Genomic DNA, 18992 nt, shown 5'->3' on the forward strand with positions numbered 1-18992 from the left:
TTCATATACTATATACATATGTGAGTTATACTAGAAAAAATAATGTGACTTTTATTGGCCATCTCTTCCTGTGGCATATCATAGATGATTCAATAATTCAAGGTAACAAGCATTTACTAAATCCTTTCTATGAGTTCAGCACTATACTAGCACCAAATACAAAAGGACATACAAGATACATTCTCTGCCTCCAAAGGAACTTACTATGCAGCTAAGAAACCACACACTTATGAAACAAAAGCAGTGGAAAGCAGTCATGATTAGATGCTCAAGTTGTAAGAGTTCAGCTAAGAAAGAGATCAATGAAGCCCAGAATATCTGGGGAGGTTTTGTTGAACATCTGGGGCTTGAGTTTTTCTAAAGAAGCACCGAGATTAGCAGAGGTGATAAAAGGAATAAGAGGCATCTTAGAAAGGCAGAGAAACAGTAGCAAAGACAAAGTGCTAAAACAAAGCAAAATCTATTCACTAGAGAGAAAAGACCTAAGCCTAAATAATATAAGACTTAAATAAACTTTTGGGGAAATAAAGAAAAATCAGGTCAGACAAGGAGCATGTGATTAGATAAGGCAAGACTTTGAAACCAACCACCAGATGGGGAATAGATGCATTGAGCACAAATGGGTAAACACCTCCTACCGTCCTCTCAATCACACATATACCAAAAAATCAGGATCATAAGAAAACTGAAAAACCGACAGTGGGAGTAACATACATACCTTAAATTGGAGAGTTCTAATACCTACTGGAGCAGAAAATGTGCTCTAGATGATTTGAGCATCTAAGTTATCACAATTAAGAAGACAATTCCATAAGAGAAGAGAATGCTTTGTTGCCTCTGATTCCCCAACCAGGACTGAACTGACTTGGGACTCTTTACCTTGAATTCTCTGAGGCTTGGTGGCATTATCAAAGTCACAGATCTTCGTCCAGTTAGCCTTCACCGCCTCAGGAGTCATTGGCTGAGTCCTCTGTCTTACAATGGCTCCAAGGGTCCGCTCCCATCGTACTGGTTATAGAAACAAAACTAAGATACTGAACACACAGTTTAAGAGCGAGACAGAAAGCAGAATTCATGAGTCCCCTGAATTTTTTTTTTAACTTCAAGAAAAATGGAATTTGGAAAAAAGATTCTAACTTCTAAAGATTTTTACTACAAAATTTTTTTAAAAGAATAACAAACCCATTAGGATGTCAAATTTCTTTTTCTAATATTTGAAGCTGAAGGGAAAACCTCTCCCTCCTCTGACTATGCCAGATACTACTAAAGGTAAGATGAAATGCTGAATCAGAAAGTTAAATTATGTATAATCACACCAAAAGACTGTCTTTATCACCACAGATCACTTAGATAATACACTTTAAGGTAACAGAACAGAGTAGAGCTTTGTTGAATAGCAAACTGAAAACTAGTGGTGATAACAGGCCAAAGACTCCAGATAATCAAATTAATATATCAGACAACCCCACATAATTCTCCCGTTTCCTCCCTTTGCTCTTCCTCCTTGTCCATGGGAAGTCAACTAGATTGCCCAGATTCACAAAAATCATCATTGCTGCATAAGTTCCATGAAGATAATTTTTAACATTGTGTCTTTTTTAAAAAGCCTGAGGAATAAACAGAACCTTATTTAAACAGAATGGTCAGACTTTGATGATTACTAAATCGAAGATTTGTCCTGGGGAATGACAGAAGCTTCTAGAGATTTCTTATTGATAAAGTCCCATATACAGCTTTTATTGCAACAACTGATCTTCCTTTCTTAAAAGATGTCATAAGACACTTAAAAATGTTTGAATAAGTTACTTCATAACTTAGAGAACAGTCATTAATAATATTCTACAATATGTTGTAACAATGTCATCCAGTAATGGCAGCCTTTTAAATAATTCAATTAATTTTGATACCAGCATCCAACTGAAAACTTGAATTGGGATATTGGAATGTTCACAATTTTTTTTAAACACCATAAAGTAATTATCCAATCTGGAGCTCACAAGGTTTAAGAACGGGGGGAAAAGAGGACTTAAGCCAGATGAATTTACTGTTGGGCTGAAGGAGAATAATTTCTATAGATCAGCTGCAATTTCTCTTCTAGAAAGCTGTCCTGTGTGATTCCCCACTGTCTCCTTCTGATGTCTCATGCTCCAAGGAAGAAAAGAATCACTGAGAGAATTGGAGAACTTGCCTAGGACAGAGCTCTTCCCATCTTCAAAAAACGCCCTCCCTCCCACTCACTACTCTGCTGAACAAGCATGTGGGGTGCCGGAGACATGGGAAGACAAACATCAATATAAAGAGAGACTGTGCTGTCTGAAAAAACAGCCAGTTCTGAATAGGACAGGACAAATATTGAATAAGCACTGCTAATAGGAAAAAAACTGAAAAGATCCTTGAAAATACCACAGGCCTGCAGGACAACTTCCATGTTTTAGAAGACCTGTTGCTATTACAATGTTTGAGTTTGATTATGCGTGCACTAAATCCAATGGTTCGGCATTTGACAAGGTCTTTACCCAGCTCTACCTGGATATGCAGGTTTAAAGATATGGAAATAATGTATGGCAAACCAAAAACCAAAAGGGACTTACATTTTCCAATCCATCCTGCTCCAACCTACCAAAAAGAGGAGGAAGAAGTTATACCATCTAATGTGAAATTACTAATAGAATTTTCATGAAATTAACAAAACAGGCAGCTATCTTTTTACGAGTATCAGAATGCTAGATGACAATGGATGAAAATAATGCAGCTCTACAAAACTCCGTTGGCCGGCATGACTTTGCACTATTCATGTTATCAGAGTAGAAAAATAAAGCAACACAATATAGCAGAAATGCATGTAGTAGAAAAGCATGACTTTGCACAGAAACCAAGGTGCGATACCAGTTCTTCTACAGACTAGCTGTCTGATTCCTGGTCAAATAATTTGACTTCCCTAAACTCAAGATTCCCCTTATATAAAATCAGGATAATAATACACTCTTCATGAAGTAACCATGAAGGTTAAACAATATAAATACCAAATTTGCCCAGCACATCACTTGAAATACATGTCCTTCTAGAAAGACTTAATGAATCAAAAAAAATAAAAAGCAAAGAAAAATAAAGCCAGGATTTGACTTAATGAACTACATATACTCATTTTAATGAAACACCTTTATATAGAAATGTGGCAAATGACCAAATACATTAATCACTGTACAGAAAGATGGTATTTTTTCTAGAAGCCATTCAAGGAAATCCTCAGAAGAAAATGTCTGATGTAAGAAAATCTGTTTGTCATATCTTCAAACACCACAACTACAGTGTTCCACATGCATATAACAGAAGAAACTGTACCAGCAGACAGCACACTTCTCAGTGGCTCTACGCTCAAGGGTATGGCTTTTTAATCACTCATTCCTTTACATATATTAACAGGACAATCGGCCTTGATGCTGTCAGAGTAGTTAAAGTGGCAGTGGTACTGATAACAGGAAAGAAAAATATCATCTTTTATCATATTTGGGGAGTGAAGCAACAAGCTGCAAACTCCTCGCAGGTGCTAGAAACAACAGCTCCAGTCGATCCAAAAAATCTCTATCTGCCACTCTAGATATCTATCAAAACTTGGCAAACAAAGTGTCAATTTACATTCAAGGTTTAAGTCAGGATATTACACACCGCTCTTACTGTATTTTGCACTCAATCTCACACAGCAAATGTCCCTTACTAAAACTGTTCACAATATAGTAAACTAAAAGAACAACATACAAAACTTCATCTACAGCATTATCCTAGTTATCTGTGCATGTCTGGGTATGTGTGTAAATTGTATACCTAAAATAAAAAGACTACTCGTGTAAAATGCACATCTAATAAAAGACTGGAAAAGAATATCCATAAAAATATTAATAGGAGTTATCTCTCGATAGTGGTAATGTGGGTGATTTTTATTTTCCTCTATAAACTCCCCTATATATTTGAAGTTTTCTACAAAAAGCATATATTATTTTTGTTCACAGAATTAATAACAAATATAAATGTAAAAGACAAAGAATTTTTGTTTAATTCCTTAATGAGATAAAAGACAGGCAGACCAAATTTGGAGCTCCACATGGCTTGATATTATTAAATTTCTCTTCTGTAAATCTAGAGTTGTAAAGTTCTTTCCACCTCTAATTTTCCACAATTCACAATCAACAACTGTGATTAAGAAAGCAGAGGTGCCTATCTCTGCATAGACAGGTGTAGACTGTTTTTCATTTACTAAACAGCTTTTTATTCAAATAAATCAGGCTAATATATCATTCACTTCAAACTGAGCCAGGTAATTTTGCTACCAAGAAATATCTTTGGATGTCATGTATTCCGCATGCAACAGGTTTATTATTATATTACCACAAAGACTCAAATAAAGGGGGGTGGTCTAAAATATAACAGTTTACGCTAGAAAAGAAAAAAGAGATCAAACTCAAATGAGGACCAAAAAATATATAAATCAGCATAAGGAAATCTAAAGGGACTTTGATTATAGAGTGAAAACTGAACCTCACTGGATAGTAGGATTATGTGTGGTTTTTATTTTTATAGCAAACTTGTAAAGCTTTGCGATAGGGAAACATAGCAAAGTTTATTTTTAAAGTTAATACAAATAATTTGTGTTTACTGATCTATCATACCCAGACTGAATTCCTGCTATACTGATATAATAGTTAAAATTGAGGGGTGACTGCTAGGTATGCTAAGAGTTTAAAAATATGATCTCCAGTTCTCACAACAAAACCCCAAGAAAACTAAAACTCAGGGAGGTTAATCTGTACAATATTCCAGCGAGCCAGCAATTACCAGAGCAAGAAATCAAAACCTGGCCTGGCTGACTTTAAACCATCAACTCTGTCCCTTCACTTTACTACTCAGCATCTCTAACCAAATGAGACTTTCTGTATCTGACTAAACACATCAAACCAGCCAGTCACATTTTCATTTGACAAGAATATCAGAAATGAAGAACTAGGGAAGAACAATTTACAAAGTTGCTGTTACTTTCTCAAAAAAGGACATTAGTCATACTTGTTCCTTAATTATAACAAATACATAATATTAAAAAATATACAAGTGATACCAACTGATGCAGATTTTTACAAATGTGAACAACTGGAAAATACTGATTTTTGAATGATTTTTTATATTTAATTACACAAATATTGCTTTGGGAGAAAGTGCAAAGGTGCAGAATACCTCAAACAAGCCACCATTTTCCTCACAACTCTCATGGCAAAGCCAAAGGACCAGGGGTGCCACGTAATCTGGCTTCAGAGCTTCCAGAAGATCTGAAATAAATAGCCAAAAAAAGAAAAAAAAATCTATCAATAAGAATATATACATATTCAATCAATCATTTTACTTTCTGAAAATTCCTCACTTATAAAATTATAGGTTCAGAGACTTTTTAAATAAATAAGAAAAAAATTAGATATACATAAATAATTAGTATTAACATCCAAGGCTTTTAGAAGAATCTTTTCATCCCAATGGATATATTCAGGCTTCTAACATAGAAGGCATCAGATATACCTTTCCAAGATGGGTAACATACTGTTTAGAAGACAAGTTAAAGCTGCCTTGGCAAAGACTGGTGAGCAAAGGCATACATAGCATAATGAACTTAGGTACCATTCATTCCCAAAACTATTTTGCTCTCCCAGAAGCTAGAAAACTACAAAACAGCCTTGACAACTGTAATGGCAGTAAGATGATGTAAAATGGACCTTGCAACCGTTACTGATGAGTCACAAAGTGTAAGAAATATTTTCCTGCTGCATACCTTCTGTGAGCAACTTAACAGAGCAGAAAGGTACTACACAAGGAGCATGAACACCTAGATTTTACTGCTGGCCCTGCCATGTAGGCAATTTAGGGCATTGAGCACAGCGCTCAACTCTCTTGGACGTGTGTCTGCATCTGTAAGATGGTAATTAAAATGCGTTACCTGCCTATTCTACTAAGTTGTTGCAAGGCTCAAAGGAGACACGATTTGTAAATACATCTTATAATCTTTAAAGAATCAAATAAATGTAAATTTTAACTGTGAAGGGACAAAATACAGTTTTATATTTTAAAGTGACAAAGATGACATTTACAGTCCCTGTAAATTAAAGAGCAGCTCTAAGAACCTTTCACTTTACAGTATTCCTGACCCCAGAAACTGTGAGATAATATATACTTGTTGTTTTAATCCACAAAATTTGAAGTAATCTATTACACAGCAGTAAATAACTAATACAGCTTGGGAAGTTAGTTCATGGGTATTCATCCTAAGATTATGTTTCTTTTCATGTAAGAAACATGTAAGTCACATACATGACTTTCCATTTTTCAAATATATTTCAAAGGGGGAAATGAAATTGCAAATGTCTCCCCACATTACTCATAACACCTGGTTCTTTAACAAATAATTCCTTTGACAGCCTGTAAGTTAATATTTCAGAGGAAAAGAGGAAAAACGCTGAGGCAAAATAAATTTTCGGCTTTTTCTAAACTATAAAAAAGTAATAAATACCAAAATTTAAAATAACAGGAATTCAGAATCTGAAGGGCTTTTAAAAATGATCTGTAACAACTCTCTTCCTTTACAGAAGAGAAAGCAGGTCCAGAAACTTAAATTATTTGTCTAAAGTAGATCTTATTCTCCAAACATCTTTCACTAGGGTTTGGTGGACATAAAAGATACTACATTAAACAGTGACCTAACATCTCTAGAGGTCAAAATTAATGGAAGCTACATTCCCAAAGGAAAGCCAATTTAAAAGCTCAAGTTTTCAATATTTTCTTGGAAACTTGCTGCTTCCCCAAGAAAGTCTACAGCCAATGGCAAAAAGTGACTAAGGTAGGAGTCTAGCACAGAAATGATAAGCATAAAATTCTAAATAGTGGTTATCTCTTGGCATGAAGCAGAGGAACAGAATAGAAGGTATAAAGTTAGATGCAAGTAATGTTCCAATTCTTGGGTTGAGCAGTGAGTTCATGACTATGCATTACATTTTGATACTTTACTTCTTGCCAGTAACCTACACTGTTGTGCATATATATGTAGCATTATACTTAAATAATCTAGTTCTTTAACAAGAATTCCTTCAAAAAGATATGAGAGTATAAAGTTTTTTTAAAATAAGGGACTTTTTTAAATGGCCCTGTTGACAAAAGAAAAGGGAAAAAAAATTAGATCTCAGGTACAAATAGCTATTCTACACTAAAGCAAACTGGTTAGGCACAGCTCTTAGGAAAAGCTAGCAAGTACATACTTGGTATTACAAATCCCAAGTTCTAAAATGAATGTTAGCTCAAACGTGGAAAGTAAAATGGTACTGTGAATAAGCATTTGTATGCCATGAAGCAGCTAATTCTAAAGTAATTTCACTCATCAATTGTTTTGTACTGTTTCACAGAAACTACTTTTAAAGTATTACAGATATTTTCTTTTTAGATATATGTTAAAACCAGGAGTATCAAAAACCATACAGTTTTCCACCAGTCAAGTATTCTATTTCTTATATAACTAAATAAATAAGCATTGGCTCTCAATCATACATTTAAATTTTTAAATTTAAAACTTTATATTTCATGTTTTCAAAGAACAAAGTTGGAAGACTCACATTACCTGATTTCAAGACTTACTATAAAAATATAGTAATCAAAACATCATGGTAGGGCTTCCCTGGTGGCGCAGTGGTTGAGAATCTGCCTGCTAATGCAGGGGACACGGGTTCGAGCCCTGGTCTGGGAAGATCCCACATGCCACGGAGCAGCTGGGCCCGTGAGCCACAATTGCTGAGCCTGCGCGTCTGGAGCCTGTGCCCCGCGACGGGAGGGGCCGCGATAGAGAAAGGCCCGCGCACCGCGATGAAGAGCGGTCCCCGCACCGCGATGAAGAGTGGCCCCCGCTTGCCGCAACTGGAGAAAGCCCTCTCACGAACCGAAGACCCAACACAGCCAAAAATAAATAAATAAATAAATAAATAAGAAAATCCTTTAAAAAAAAAAAAAAAAAAAAAAAACATCATGGTATTGGTAAAAGGACAGGCCCATAGATCAATACAACAGAACAAACAATCCAGAAATAGACCCACACATACATACATGGTCAACTGATTTTCCACAAAAGTGCAAAGGCAATCCAAATCAAGAATGAGGAATAGTCTTCAGGACAAATGAACTCGCAGTTTCTTCAACAAATAATTGGCACTTTTTCAAAAAGGAGAATGAACTATCATATGTTAAATAAAACTTAAGAGATACAGTAACAAAACGACTGTGAACCTTGTTTAGACCATTGTGGAATAAACTAACTCTAAAACGATATTTTTTAGATAACGAGGAAGTTTTCATATAAATTTGGTATTAGACAATGTTAATGAATTATTTTATTTGGTGTGATATTGGCATTGTGGTTATAATGTCCATATCTGTTAGAGACACATTTCCAAGTATTTATTAGGTGAAATGCAACATCTAAGATTTGCTTTGAAATGTTACAGAGAAAAAGGGAGAGGGTAACAAAATAAATAAATCAATAAGACAAAATCATTTTGAAATATGCCCAGAGCATTCTGTTCTCCTTAACAAAGGCCTATCCTCAAGGGAAGCTACCAGAGCCTTATCTGACCTAAGGGAAGAGCAATTAGACTAGTGGAACCCCTCTAGCCTTCCTGTCTCAAATAACGGGAGAAAAAAAAAAGGCTAAAAAACTCTACTGAAGCTCAGAGTCCAGAGACTTTGACCTGCTAAAAAACTTGCGGATTTAATCATAAGATTATAGAACACTTCCCCTCGCCATAATTTACAACCACTTCAACAGGCCTCCAGTATAACAACAGTGGATTACAACTGAGAGAGCTGCAAACACAAAGAGTACCTAGGGAAACCCAAAGACAACAGGGGACACAAAAACAACGACAAAGAGGAAAATGTAGCCTCTGACACCAACAGCTACAGCAACCAATAAACGCAACCTAACTCCTAGCCAGGTAAACATGAAACCTCACAATAAAGCTCTGTATACCACACTTTCTACTACCCCAATACATCATGTTCAGTTTTCAACAAAAATTTCAAGGCATGCTAAAAGACAAGAAAAGTACAGGCTGAGGAGACAAAGCAAGCCTCAGAACCAGCTTGAAATATAGCAGAGATTTTGGAATTTTCAAACTAGGAGTTTAAAATAACTGTGATTAACATGCTAAGGGCTCTAATGGAGAATAGTGGACAACTTACAAGAACAGATGACTACTGTAAGCAGACAGAAGGAAATGCTAAAAAAATCAAAAGGAAATGTTAAAAAACAAAAACAATATAACATTTTGAAATGAAAAAAGAAAAATCAGTAAGCTTGATTTGAATATATGTCAATAGAAACTTCCCAAACTGAAATGAAATGCAAAGAGAAAAAAGGACAGAAAGATAAAAGGGAATAGAATATCCAAGAACTGTGGTATAATTACAAAAGATACATTGAGACTTCCCTGGTGGCGCAGCGGTTAAGACTCCACGCTCCCAATGCAGGAGGCCCGGGTTCAATCCCTGGCCTGGGAACTACATCCCGCAACTAAGAGTTTGCATGCCACAACTAAGGAGCCCACGTGCTGCAACTAAGGAGCTTGCAAGCCACAACTAAGGAGCCTGTGAGCTGCAACTAAAGAGGCCCACCTGCTGCAACTAAGACCCGGCCCAACCAAATAAATTAATCGATTAATTAATTAAAATAAAAAGATAGAACAGGCACATAATGGGAATACCAGAAGTAGAAGAAAAAAAGAAAACAACAGAAGAAATATTTTAAGCAGTGATGGCTGAGAATTTTCCAAAGTTAATCACAGATACCAACCGCAGATCCAGGAAGCTCAGAAGACATCAAGTAGAATATTGCCAAAAATCTACACCTATTATTATGCATACTATATTCAAACTGTGGAAAAAACAAGGAGAAAACCTTGGAGGAACACAGAGGGGAAAAACTACCTTATGCATAAAGAAACAAGGAAAGAATTATGTCAGACTTTCCTTCAGAAACCATGTAAGCAAAAGAAGAGTGGAGTGAAAGATTTCAGGTGTTGAAAGAAAAAAATTACCCACCCAGAATTCTGTACCCGGTGAAATTATCCTTCAAAAGTGAAAGAGACTAAAGAGAATAAAAAAACAAGCTAAAGACTGGGAAAAAATATTTGCAAAACACATATCTGATAAAGAACTTGTTTCCAAAATATGCATGGAACTCTTAAAACTCAACAACAAGAAAACAAAGAACCCCCCCCCAAAAAAAAGAAGAAGAAAACAAAGAACCCAATTTAAAAATGAGCAAAAAATAAGAACAGACACATCACCAAGGAAGACAAATAAATGGCAAATAAGCAAAGGAAAAACATGCATAACATCATAAGTCATTAGGGAACTGCAAATTAAAACAATGAAATACCCTATACACCTATTAAAAGAACTAAAATGCAAAAGACTAACAATAATAAATGCTGGCAAAGATGTGGAGCAACAAGAACTCTCACTCACTGCTAGTAGGATTGAAAAACGATACAGCCATTTTTGAAGACAGTTTGGAAATTTTTACAAAGCTAAAGACAGTCTTACCATACAATCCAGCAATTATCCTCTTTAATATTTACCCAAATGAGTTGAAAACTTACGTCCACACAAAAACCTGCACATGAATGTTTATAGCAGCTTCACTCACAACTGTCAAAAACTGGAAACAATGAAAATGTTCCACGATAGGTGAATGAAAAAACAAATTGTGGCACCTACATACCATGTAATATTATGTAGTGATAAAAAGAAATGAGCTTCGGGCTTCCCTGGTGGCGCAGTGGTTGAGAATCTGCCTGCTAATGCAGGGGACATGGGTTCGAGCCCTGGTCTGGGAAGATTCCACATGCCAAGGAGCAACTGGGCCCGTGAGCCACAACTACTGAGCCTGCGCATCTGGAGCTTGTGCTCCGCAACAAGAGAGGCCGCGATAGTGAGAGGCCCGCGCACCGCAATGAAGAGTGGCCCCCGCTTGCCGCAACTAGAGAAAGCCCTTGCACAGAAACGAAGACCCAACACAGCCAAAAATAAATAAATAAATAAATAAATAAATAAAAGCTAATTTAAAAAAAAAAAAAAAAGAAATGAGCTTCAATCCTCCCAGACATTTGGGAAAAAAAGGAGAGGATGAAGAGATGGAACACAGGGGATTTTTAGAGTGAAACCATTCTGTATGATCTATAATTGTGGGTACATAACATCATGCATTTGTGAAAACGCATAAAATGATACAACCTAAAGAGTGAGCCCTAAAGTGAACTATTAACTATAGTTAATGATAATCAATCAGGGACTTCTCTGGTGGTCCAATGGTAAAGAATCTGCCTTCCAATGCAGGGATGCAGGTTCGATCCCTGGTCAGGGAACTACGATCCCACATGCCACAGAGCAACTAAGCCCGGGTGCCACAACTACCGAGCTCACGTGCCTCAACAAGAGAGCCAGCGTGCCACAAAATATAGAGCCCACGCACCCTGAAGCCCATGCGCCGCAACTAGAGAGAGAACACCCACGTGCCACAACTTGAGAAAAGCCCACGCACCACAACGAAAGATCCCACATGCCTCAACGACCCGATGCAGCCAAATAAATAAATAAATAAATAAATAAACATTGATCAATACTGGTTCATCAACTGTAATAAATGTAGCACACTGATGTAAAACTGTGTGGGAGGAGGAGTATATGGGCACTCTCTTTACTACCTGCTCAATTCTTCTATAAACCTAAAACTGCCCTAAAAAACAATCTATTAATTGTTTTAAATAATTATTATTATAAACCAGTAAGAATGCTATTACCTCATTCTGTAAAGAAAAAATGTATGTATGTCTACCTACACAAAGAGAAAGTTTATCTCAGTGTGGTAGAATTATGGGTCATATTTTGTTTGTTTGTGCTTTCCTAAATTTTCTATAATGAACATAAACTACACGTAATGCTTTTTTAAATTGTAACGAAATTTTTTTAGCTACTCAAAAAATTAAATACTTTTACAAAGCTCACGCCACACAGGTATGTGAGGAACAGCATTAAAAAAAATCTAAACTACTTACCATCAGGCAAAATGTTCTGGGTCAACCGTGATCCAGCAGTAGGGGCAATAGTGTTACAATGAATGTTGCTTTTCTCGCCTTCAACTGCAAGACAATTTGAAAGGCCCAGAAGACCCAGCTTTGCAGCACAATAATTTGCCTGGCCAAAGTTGCCATATATTCCTGAAGCCGATGAAGTCATGATGATCCTAAAAGGAAAATCAATCTCTCAACATCATCTTTTCTATATTTTGATACTGTTGCAACTCTAAGCATTTTTTTTTCTTTTTCATTACTATTATACCTGTCAAAAGCAACTCTGTATACTGCCATTAGGTTCTTAAAGTCATGATTCATATATCTAAATTAATATAAATAATAAAAGTAATCTCTCAAAATTCAACTGTGAGATTTTATTGTTTTAGAAAGAATCCCTGGTCAGGATCAAATGAATTCAAGTGTAAGAATGTATATTCATTATGTACTGAAAACAATAAGTATTTATAAACATAAAATAAACTGCCAATTTACAAGTTAAAATTTTAGTAAGAAATATTAGATCATGAAGTTCTAATTCTTTAGTCCTCAGAACTTTGCTCCTTTCCCTTTCTGGATAATATTAAATGCCTCATATTAAATAATACCATCTCATAATCTGACCTAATCTCACTTACTCTACTTAGTAGAACAAGTAAATCCTATCATTGACTTTCAGAAACTGCTAGTATCAAGATATACTAGAACTCTCCAATAAGAACAGATATCACACGCAATTTACTTCTAGTAGATGTGTGTGAACCCTGAGTTAACAGGAATAACTTTTATGTTAGAGAGCATGGGGCCACTTACTAGGTCTGCCACGTCTGAGTCACACAGACGCAACTATAAGAGTCTTACCGTTCCTAGTTTACAAAGACTAACTCATGTCTGACCAGTGTCAGCCAGTAGAAAACAGCCACTCATCTCTCCCCAGTTGGTCACTGGGCACAAAAAATGATATTTTGGTTAGAGAATAAAGTACTGCTGAATCCTCAATGTTTGTACTGCTAAAATATCAGAGAATAGCAGGAGAATCATTAATAATGAAAAGTAGGAGGTGAAAAGAAATACTAAGTTGTCCACCTCGCTAATCTATGACTGACACCAATGTAACAGGGAGGCATCTTCCAAAACTACGTTTAAAAAGCCTGTGCATATCTGAAGGTGTATTTTTCAACGTCAAAGCAATTCTTTTCCTCTGTACATAAGAACCCACACACGGCATCTCCAAACCCCCTTGACAGCCACATACAACTCTACCTTCCAAATTTCTGTTTCTTCATGTGATCCCACGCTGCCCGGGTCACCAGGAATGAGCCCCGCAAATGAACTCTCTGGATGATATCTAAAACAAGACATTTTTATCATGAATATTGTCAAATTTAGACAGACCTATCTCAGAATCAACATAAGCAAAGACTTGCTTATACAAAGATGTTCATTTTATACCTAGCATTCAAAATCAGCTATTGTCACATTGCACTCTGAGTAATCATTTTTGCTTTAGTTCCAGTTACATAACCAATCAATAATTCATACCTATTTTGCCTATAATTTATGATTAGATTATTATCTAATATATCTAACTTTATCATAAATATAATGCCACCTAAATACGATGCCTATGCATATCTAAGTGCAATGCCATCTTTAATTTTTGCCTATTTTATATAAAAATTCATAATACAAATAACCAAGAATTTTACATATATAATTGGGACTCAACACAAACGTTAAAGCATAATCAAAAACCACTCAGTTCTTCATCAAGAAATGTTTATAAAATGTTCAGTATATCCCTAAATCCCTATTTTTAACAGGATTTGCAAATGAGTTAGAGAGAGCTGGGGGTCGGGGCGTGGAGGTGTAGGAAAGAGGGGGAGGGAAAGAGGGAAAAAGAGAGACAGAGAAGCCTGCTTTCTGAAATGTCAATCTAATGAACAGACAACTTGGAGGATGATGCAGATAAACAAACAATTCCAGATTTAATCTTACTCTGATGAAACCAGAAGAGGACACACTCCAGCCCCATCAGAGCTCAAAGCAAAGCACCGACTTAAGTCCCCTCTGCCAACAAATTCTATCTTTCTCAGCTCCTTTTTTTCTCCAGTTATTACAAGGGAATTGGAAGCTAAAAGCCGTCTTTGCTTAATTCTAAGTCAGAAAGATATCTTCCTTCTTCCAAAAGAACTTCTGGCAATATTTCCCAGAAACACACTCTATAAACAATGATGTAATTCATCTCAGTTACCATGCCTGCCACCGTCTCAGCCACCAATGCTTGTTTTAGTTCTGATAGCCAATGAAAGTAAGGGCAAAAAAGAGCAAACAGGATAAAAAAATTTTATAACTGTGACTGTTCATCATCTAAACTCAATCTTTCCAACATGACATTCCTAATGGAAATTTTTCCTACTTATTAGAAGTTTCAAAATTATATCTAGGTTTTTCCCACCCAGTTCTCAGATCTCCATCGTTTTTAGTTTTTGTTTTTTAGCATTTCCTTTTGATTTTTTTAGCATTTCCTTCTGTCTGCTTACAGTAGTCATAGCCTACTCTTGCTCTTGAAATAAGAATCACACAGCCAGACAAGCATGCAAAAGGCTGTTAGAAACAACTAATACTGCAAGAAAACGCTGACAATCTCTCAAAGAGAAAAAGGGAAACGAACGAAAGTCACAAAAGCCTTTTCTTCCAACTGTTCATTTTCAGTTGTAAAGCTTACTCATCATCAGTTATATTAGCAGAAGCAAAAATAGGTAGAAGCAAGTTTTTCCTTAAGTGTGTAAATGTATCAAATATTAGAAGGCTAAATGGATAAGTATGTTCCAGAGAACGTATATTTAAAATAACTTACCCCAGTCTTCATCACTTATTCTACCAAAGGAACGGTCCCTCAAAATTCTAAAAAATTGATATTATATATGTTGAGAAGAGAAAGTCAACACTTAAAAAAAGTTTGCATGTACATTACTTTATTGGAAATTTAAAAAGAAATACTCACCCAGCATTGTTGATCACAACATCTACAATATAAAAATATTCAAGTCACAAATATAAAAGCAAGCATATTAATTTGCCTTTGCTTACAACACGTTTCTTTCAAAAGCGTTCCCTGCCTCCCCCCTGCCCATGGAAAAGTAGATATAATAGGTAACAAGTGCTAGCAGAACACAATTTTATACCTATAGTAAAAAAAAATCGGATTCACAAAAGCACAATAAGTACCCCATTATATCAGTGCTTTCCTCTCAAGTCTACATACCTAAATGTTTCCACCTCTACCTCCTGCCAAAATTCTGTGAGCTTATTTACAGAATTAGCAGTCACACAACTCTTAGGTTCTTAGAATTCAGTGGTAATCGTAAACCATCCCTCAATTAACTTCAAAATTCACTGGGAAAGTTAAAAGTTTAAAAGATTTTTCCTTGCCACTCAAAAGTCAAAAGCCCAGAAAGGAAACCATTAGAGTTAGAAACTGATGGCCTGTCTTCATACATAATTGCATTCTCACTATAAAATAGAAGGGATTGTTTCTTAAGGTTCAACCACCATCTTGTGGCTATTTTCACCTTATGACTTCAAAACTTTGTGGTCTCTATCCCTGTGTCAGACACTATGTGAACATGTCTCTCACAAGCTCAACCAAATATAGCTAGAAAAATATATATGCTAGACCAAAAAAAGGGGGGGGAAACACATTCAAACTACAAAAATTAACATTTTTCAGATTATAAACATGTTGGGCTTATCTGCAGTAGTTTCCCCCTAGTAATTCAATAACCTTTTACTAACAATGTATGGGACTAAGTCAGGAAAATTAAACAATATATTTGAAATGCTTGAAATGCTTCTTAAAAATGAAGATTTTTATTTTATATAATTCATCTTAATTAATTTGCAAGATACTGAATCATTTTCATCTGAATCATTATAATTATCTAAAATATTCCACTGGGTCCTCTATTGCCAAAATACTGATTTATTTTTTATTTTCTAAATATATTTGGGGTATGATTAAATTATTATAAAAAGGAAACTTAGAGAATACTTACAAGTTTTTTTAAAGGCTCTTAAAGTACAAAAAAGTATAAAACAAACTCAACACATACATGCATAAGAACTGTCACCTCAAGCCCTTTGTGGAATAAGATTAGGGTATGTAAAAAAATTAAAATTTAAAACAAATCTAAAAATTTGATTACCAAAAAAGAGTTTTTAATAAACAAAAGTGAAATAAAAAATATTTCATTAGAAAGGTAGAAGCAGCTCTGTTAGTACCATAAATGCAAAGAAATATTACCTATTCTTCCAAAAGCATCCAGTGCTGTCTTCACAACCTTCTCTCCTGCTTCCACTGAATCTGATGGAAAGGGAAATTAGGACAAAACTTCAGTAATATCCCTTACAAAGGACTTCTAAATTCTGTGGCTCAGAGCACATGACAGATACTATTCATTCAACAGAACTCATTTCCAAGGAAAATACATTTATATTGCAGGCACGTAGCAAACTAAAATATAAATGATAACATGTTACAAAAGAAATTTAGTCCCTAAGGCAATCCTTTAACCTACCAAAAAAAAAAAAAAAAAAAAGAGAGAGGGGGTAAATGAGAAGTACTTGACAAATAATATCCAAGACACCATGGTCGAACAGAACTTTCTGTGAAGATGGAAATGCTCTATTTCTGCACTAACATGGTAACCAAAAACCACATGTGGCTCCTGAAATGGGGCTAGTACGACAAATGGAATAATCTATTTTATTTCATTTCTGTTGAATTTTAAATAGCCACATAAGCACTTCCCCTTAAGGATGCAAATGAGACTTTGAGAGGGAGGGAAGGAGAAGCATGTTTAATTTGAAAAAGCATGTTCAATTCTGTATCACTACATTTGGAAAACAAACCTACTGTTTTTGTAATACTAACTACAAAAAGTAAAGCTCAATGAAATATTACGGATTTGTCATTTTCTGCTAATCAGCCCAGGAGAAGGGCTCATATCCCCAGAGCTGTGTGTCAAATGGTCAGCTGTCAACTCAACATCACCATTGCCTCTTTCTACTTCCTCTGCAATCACAGCGGGAGCCAGGTCCCTTCCCTGGGACCCATAAGCTCCTGGGTTAGATCTGCCAAAAAGAAATACTCGCTTAAAGGGAGGAAAAGTAGGAAGAGACTGTAAACGCAGGCAATCTTGTGAGCAGGCGGCAGATGTGAGACTGACAGCACATCCAGGTGAGCTCTTGAAAACCACCTGCCACAAGCTGCGATGGTCATCGACAGTTTCCCTGACATGCACCTGCCCAGACCTTCCAATGGTAAGTCTCTAATTCTTTGTATAAAACCCTTCACACTTGGAAAACCGAGAGGGGCTTCTGTTTTCTTGACTGAATCCTGATTGATACAGGTTGAATATCAAAACTGAGGGGCAGGGAAGAGAGTCTGAAATCTTTATCTTTACAAAATAGGTTTTAAAACCCCAGAAATTTTTTTAAGTTGAAAACATTTTTCTAGACTCTCAATGTGGAAATAAGATACTAAAATGTCTGTCTCATTATTCCCTTGAACTCTCAAAACAAATCATATCCTATTTCCTTTCCTCTAAAATTTCAGAATAAAGTCACTGGCAATCTAATTTTCTCCCTGGTCCATAAAAACAATCTAATTTGCAGAAAAGTCAGTAAGCACTAGCTTTTTAAAGTAAATCTACTCAAGAGGATTCCTTACAAATACTACTAGAATCAATACATCAAACATACAGGTTGTATTTGCTGTCTTTATTTCTAATGCCTAACTTTGACTCTTACGTTTTCATAAAGATAAGAAAGTTGCATACAGCAATGATCACCTGTGCAGAATGTAATATGAAGGCTGGGTGCAGAAAGGGGGCACTTCACTTCTTACACTATATTACTTCAAGAAATGTTTTTTAAAAGCAATTTTAAAACGAAGAATTTAATGTTACTCTGTAGAAATACATGAGACCTTTTAGCTAAGGCAGGTCTTTTAAGAAAAGAGCATATTCATATTCACATCTACAGTAAGGTACTGATTATATCATGCGCTCATTATTAAAAATATTAAATAGACAACTGAATAAAAGTTAGACTCATGAAATAATCTACATCAAAAGTTTAAAAAATACGTCACTAAACATCTTTGGCAGACTTTGGTAAAATCTAATTTCATAATTATACTGGAATGCCAAGATATTTGCTCAATACTTATTAACATGAGAAACAGCATCAGTGGAGGAAATATAAAACAAGCAGTATAGTTCTCTCAAATATTGTACCATAGTTGGCCACTGCTCTTCCGCCTTTCCTTCTTATTTCTTCAACAACCTTATCAGCAGCTAAGGAGCCTTTACCAACTCCCATGAAGTCCCCTCCTAGATCATTCACTGCAATGCAAAAATAAACAAATAAGAATTCAGTTCTAGACCTTAAAAATATGAGTTGGAAATGAAATTATATTATTAGTGTATTTCTTCAGTCAACTTCCTAATTCCCTACTACTATATTCCCATCTTACTGAACACACCATGAGATACGTACTTTCAAAACATGCCTCTTTGTTTTTAAATATAGATATGAAAAAATATATATACATATATAGATATGAAGCAGAAAAATATTTAAACACAGGTTCATGTCATGAAATTTTTAACTGTGCAATGCTTCTCCTTTTTTAGAAAGAAAAAGACCATGATTCAAACCACTTTTAGCAAAAAGAAAGAAAAGAAAAAAACCTAAAGATCACTTTTAAGATTAAATACACAGGAAAACAGTATGGACATTCTTCAAAAAATTACAACTAGAAGTGCCACACGATCCAGC

At 35.5% G+C, this 18992-nt stretch overlaps 1 protein-coding gene across 1 annotated transcript in view; it reads right to left on the minus strand.

Moving 5' to 3' along the window:
- The window catches only part of LOC130707161 (peroxisomal multifunctional enzyme type 2-like), a 50284-nt gene extending 31701 nt beyond the window's left edge, over positions 1-18583 (minus strand). The window contains exons 1-9 of the mRNA XM_057540381.1: positions 18449-18583; positions 16453-16512; positions 15154-15175; positions 15007-15053; positions 13410-13494; positions 12132-12319; positions 5224-5315; positions 2592-2616; positions 880-1008 (exon numbers count right to left, since the gene is read on the minus strand). Of these exons, the coding sequence (XP_057396364.1) occupies positions 880-1008; positions 2592-2616; positions 5224-5315; positions 12132-12319; positions 13410-13494; positions 15007-15053; positions 15154-15175; positions 16453-16512; positions 18449-18533 (733 nt within the window). The 5' untranslated portion in view covers positions 18534-18583. The remainder of the gene's footprint in view (positions 1-879; positions 1009-2591; positions 2617-5223; positions 5316-12131; positions 12320-13409; positions 13495-15006; positions 15054-15153; positions 15176-16452; positions 16513-18448) is intronic.
- Positions 18584-18992: the final 409 nt, after the last annotated feature.

This window comes from Balaenoptera acutorostrata, chromosome 2, assembly GCF_949987535.1.
Source record: "Balaenoptera acutorostrata chromosome 2, mBalAcu1.1, whole genome shotgun sequence".
In the NCBI taxonomy this organism is placed as follows: domain Eukaryota; kingdom Metazoa; phylum Chordata; class Mammalia; order Artiodactyla; family Balaenopteridae; genus Balaenoptera; species Balaenoptera acutorostrata.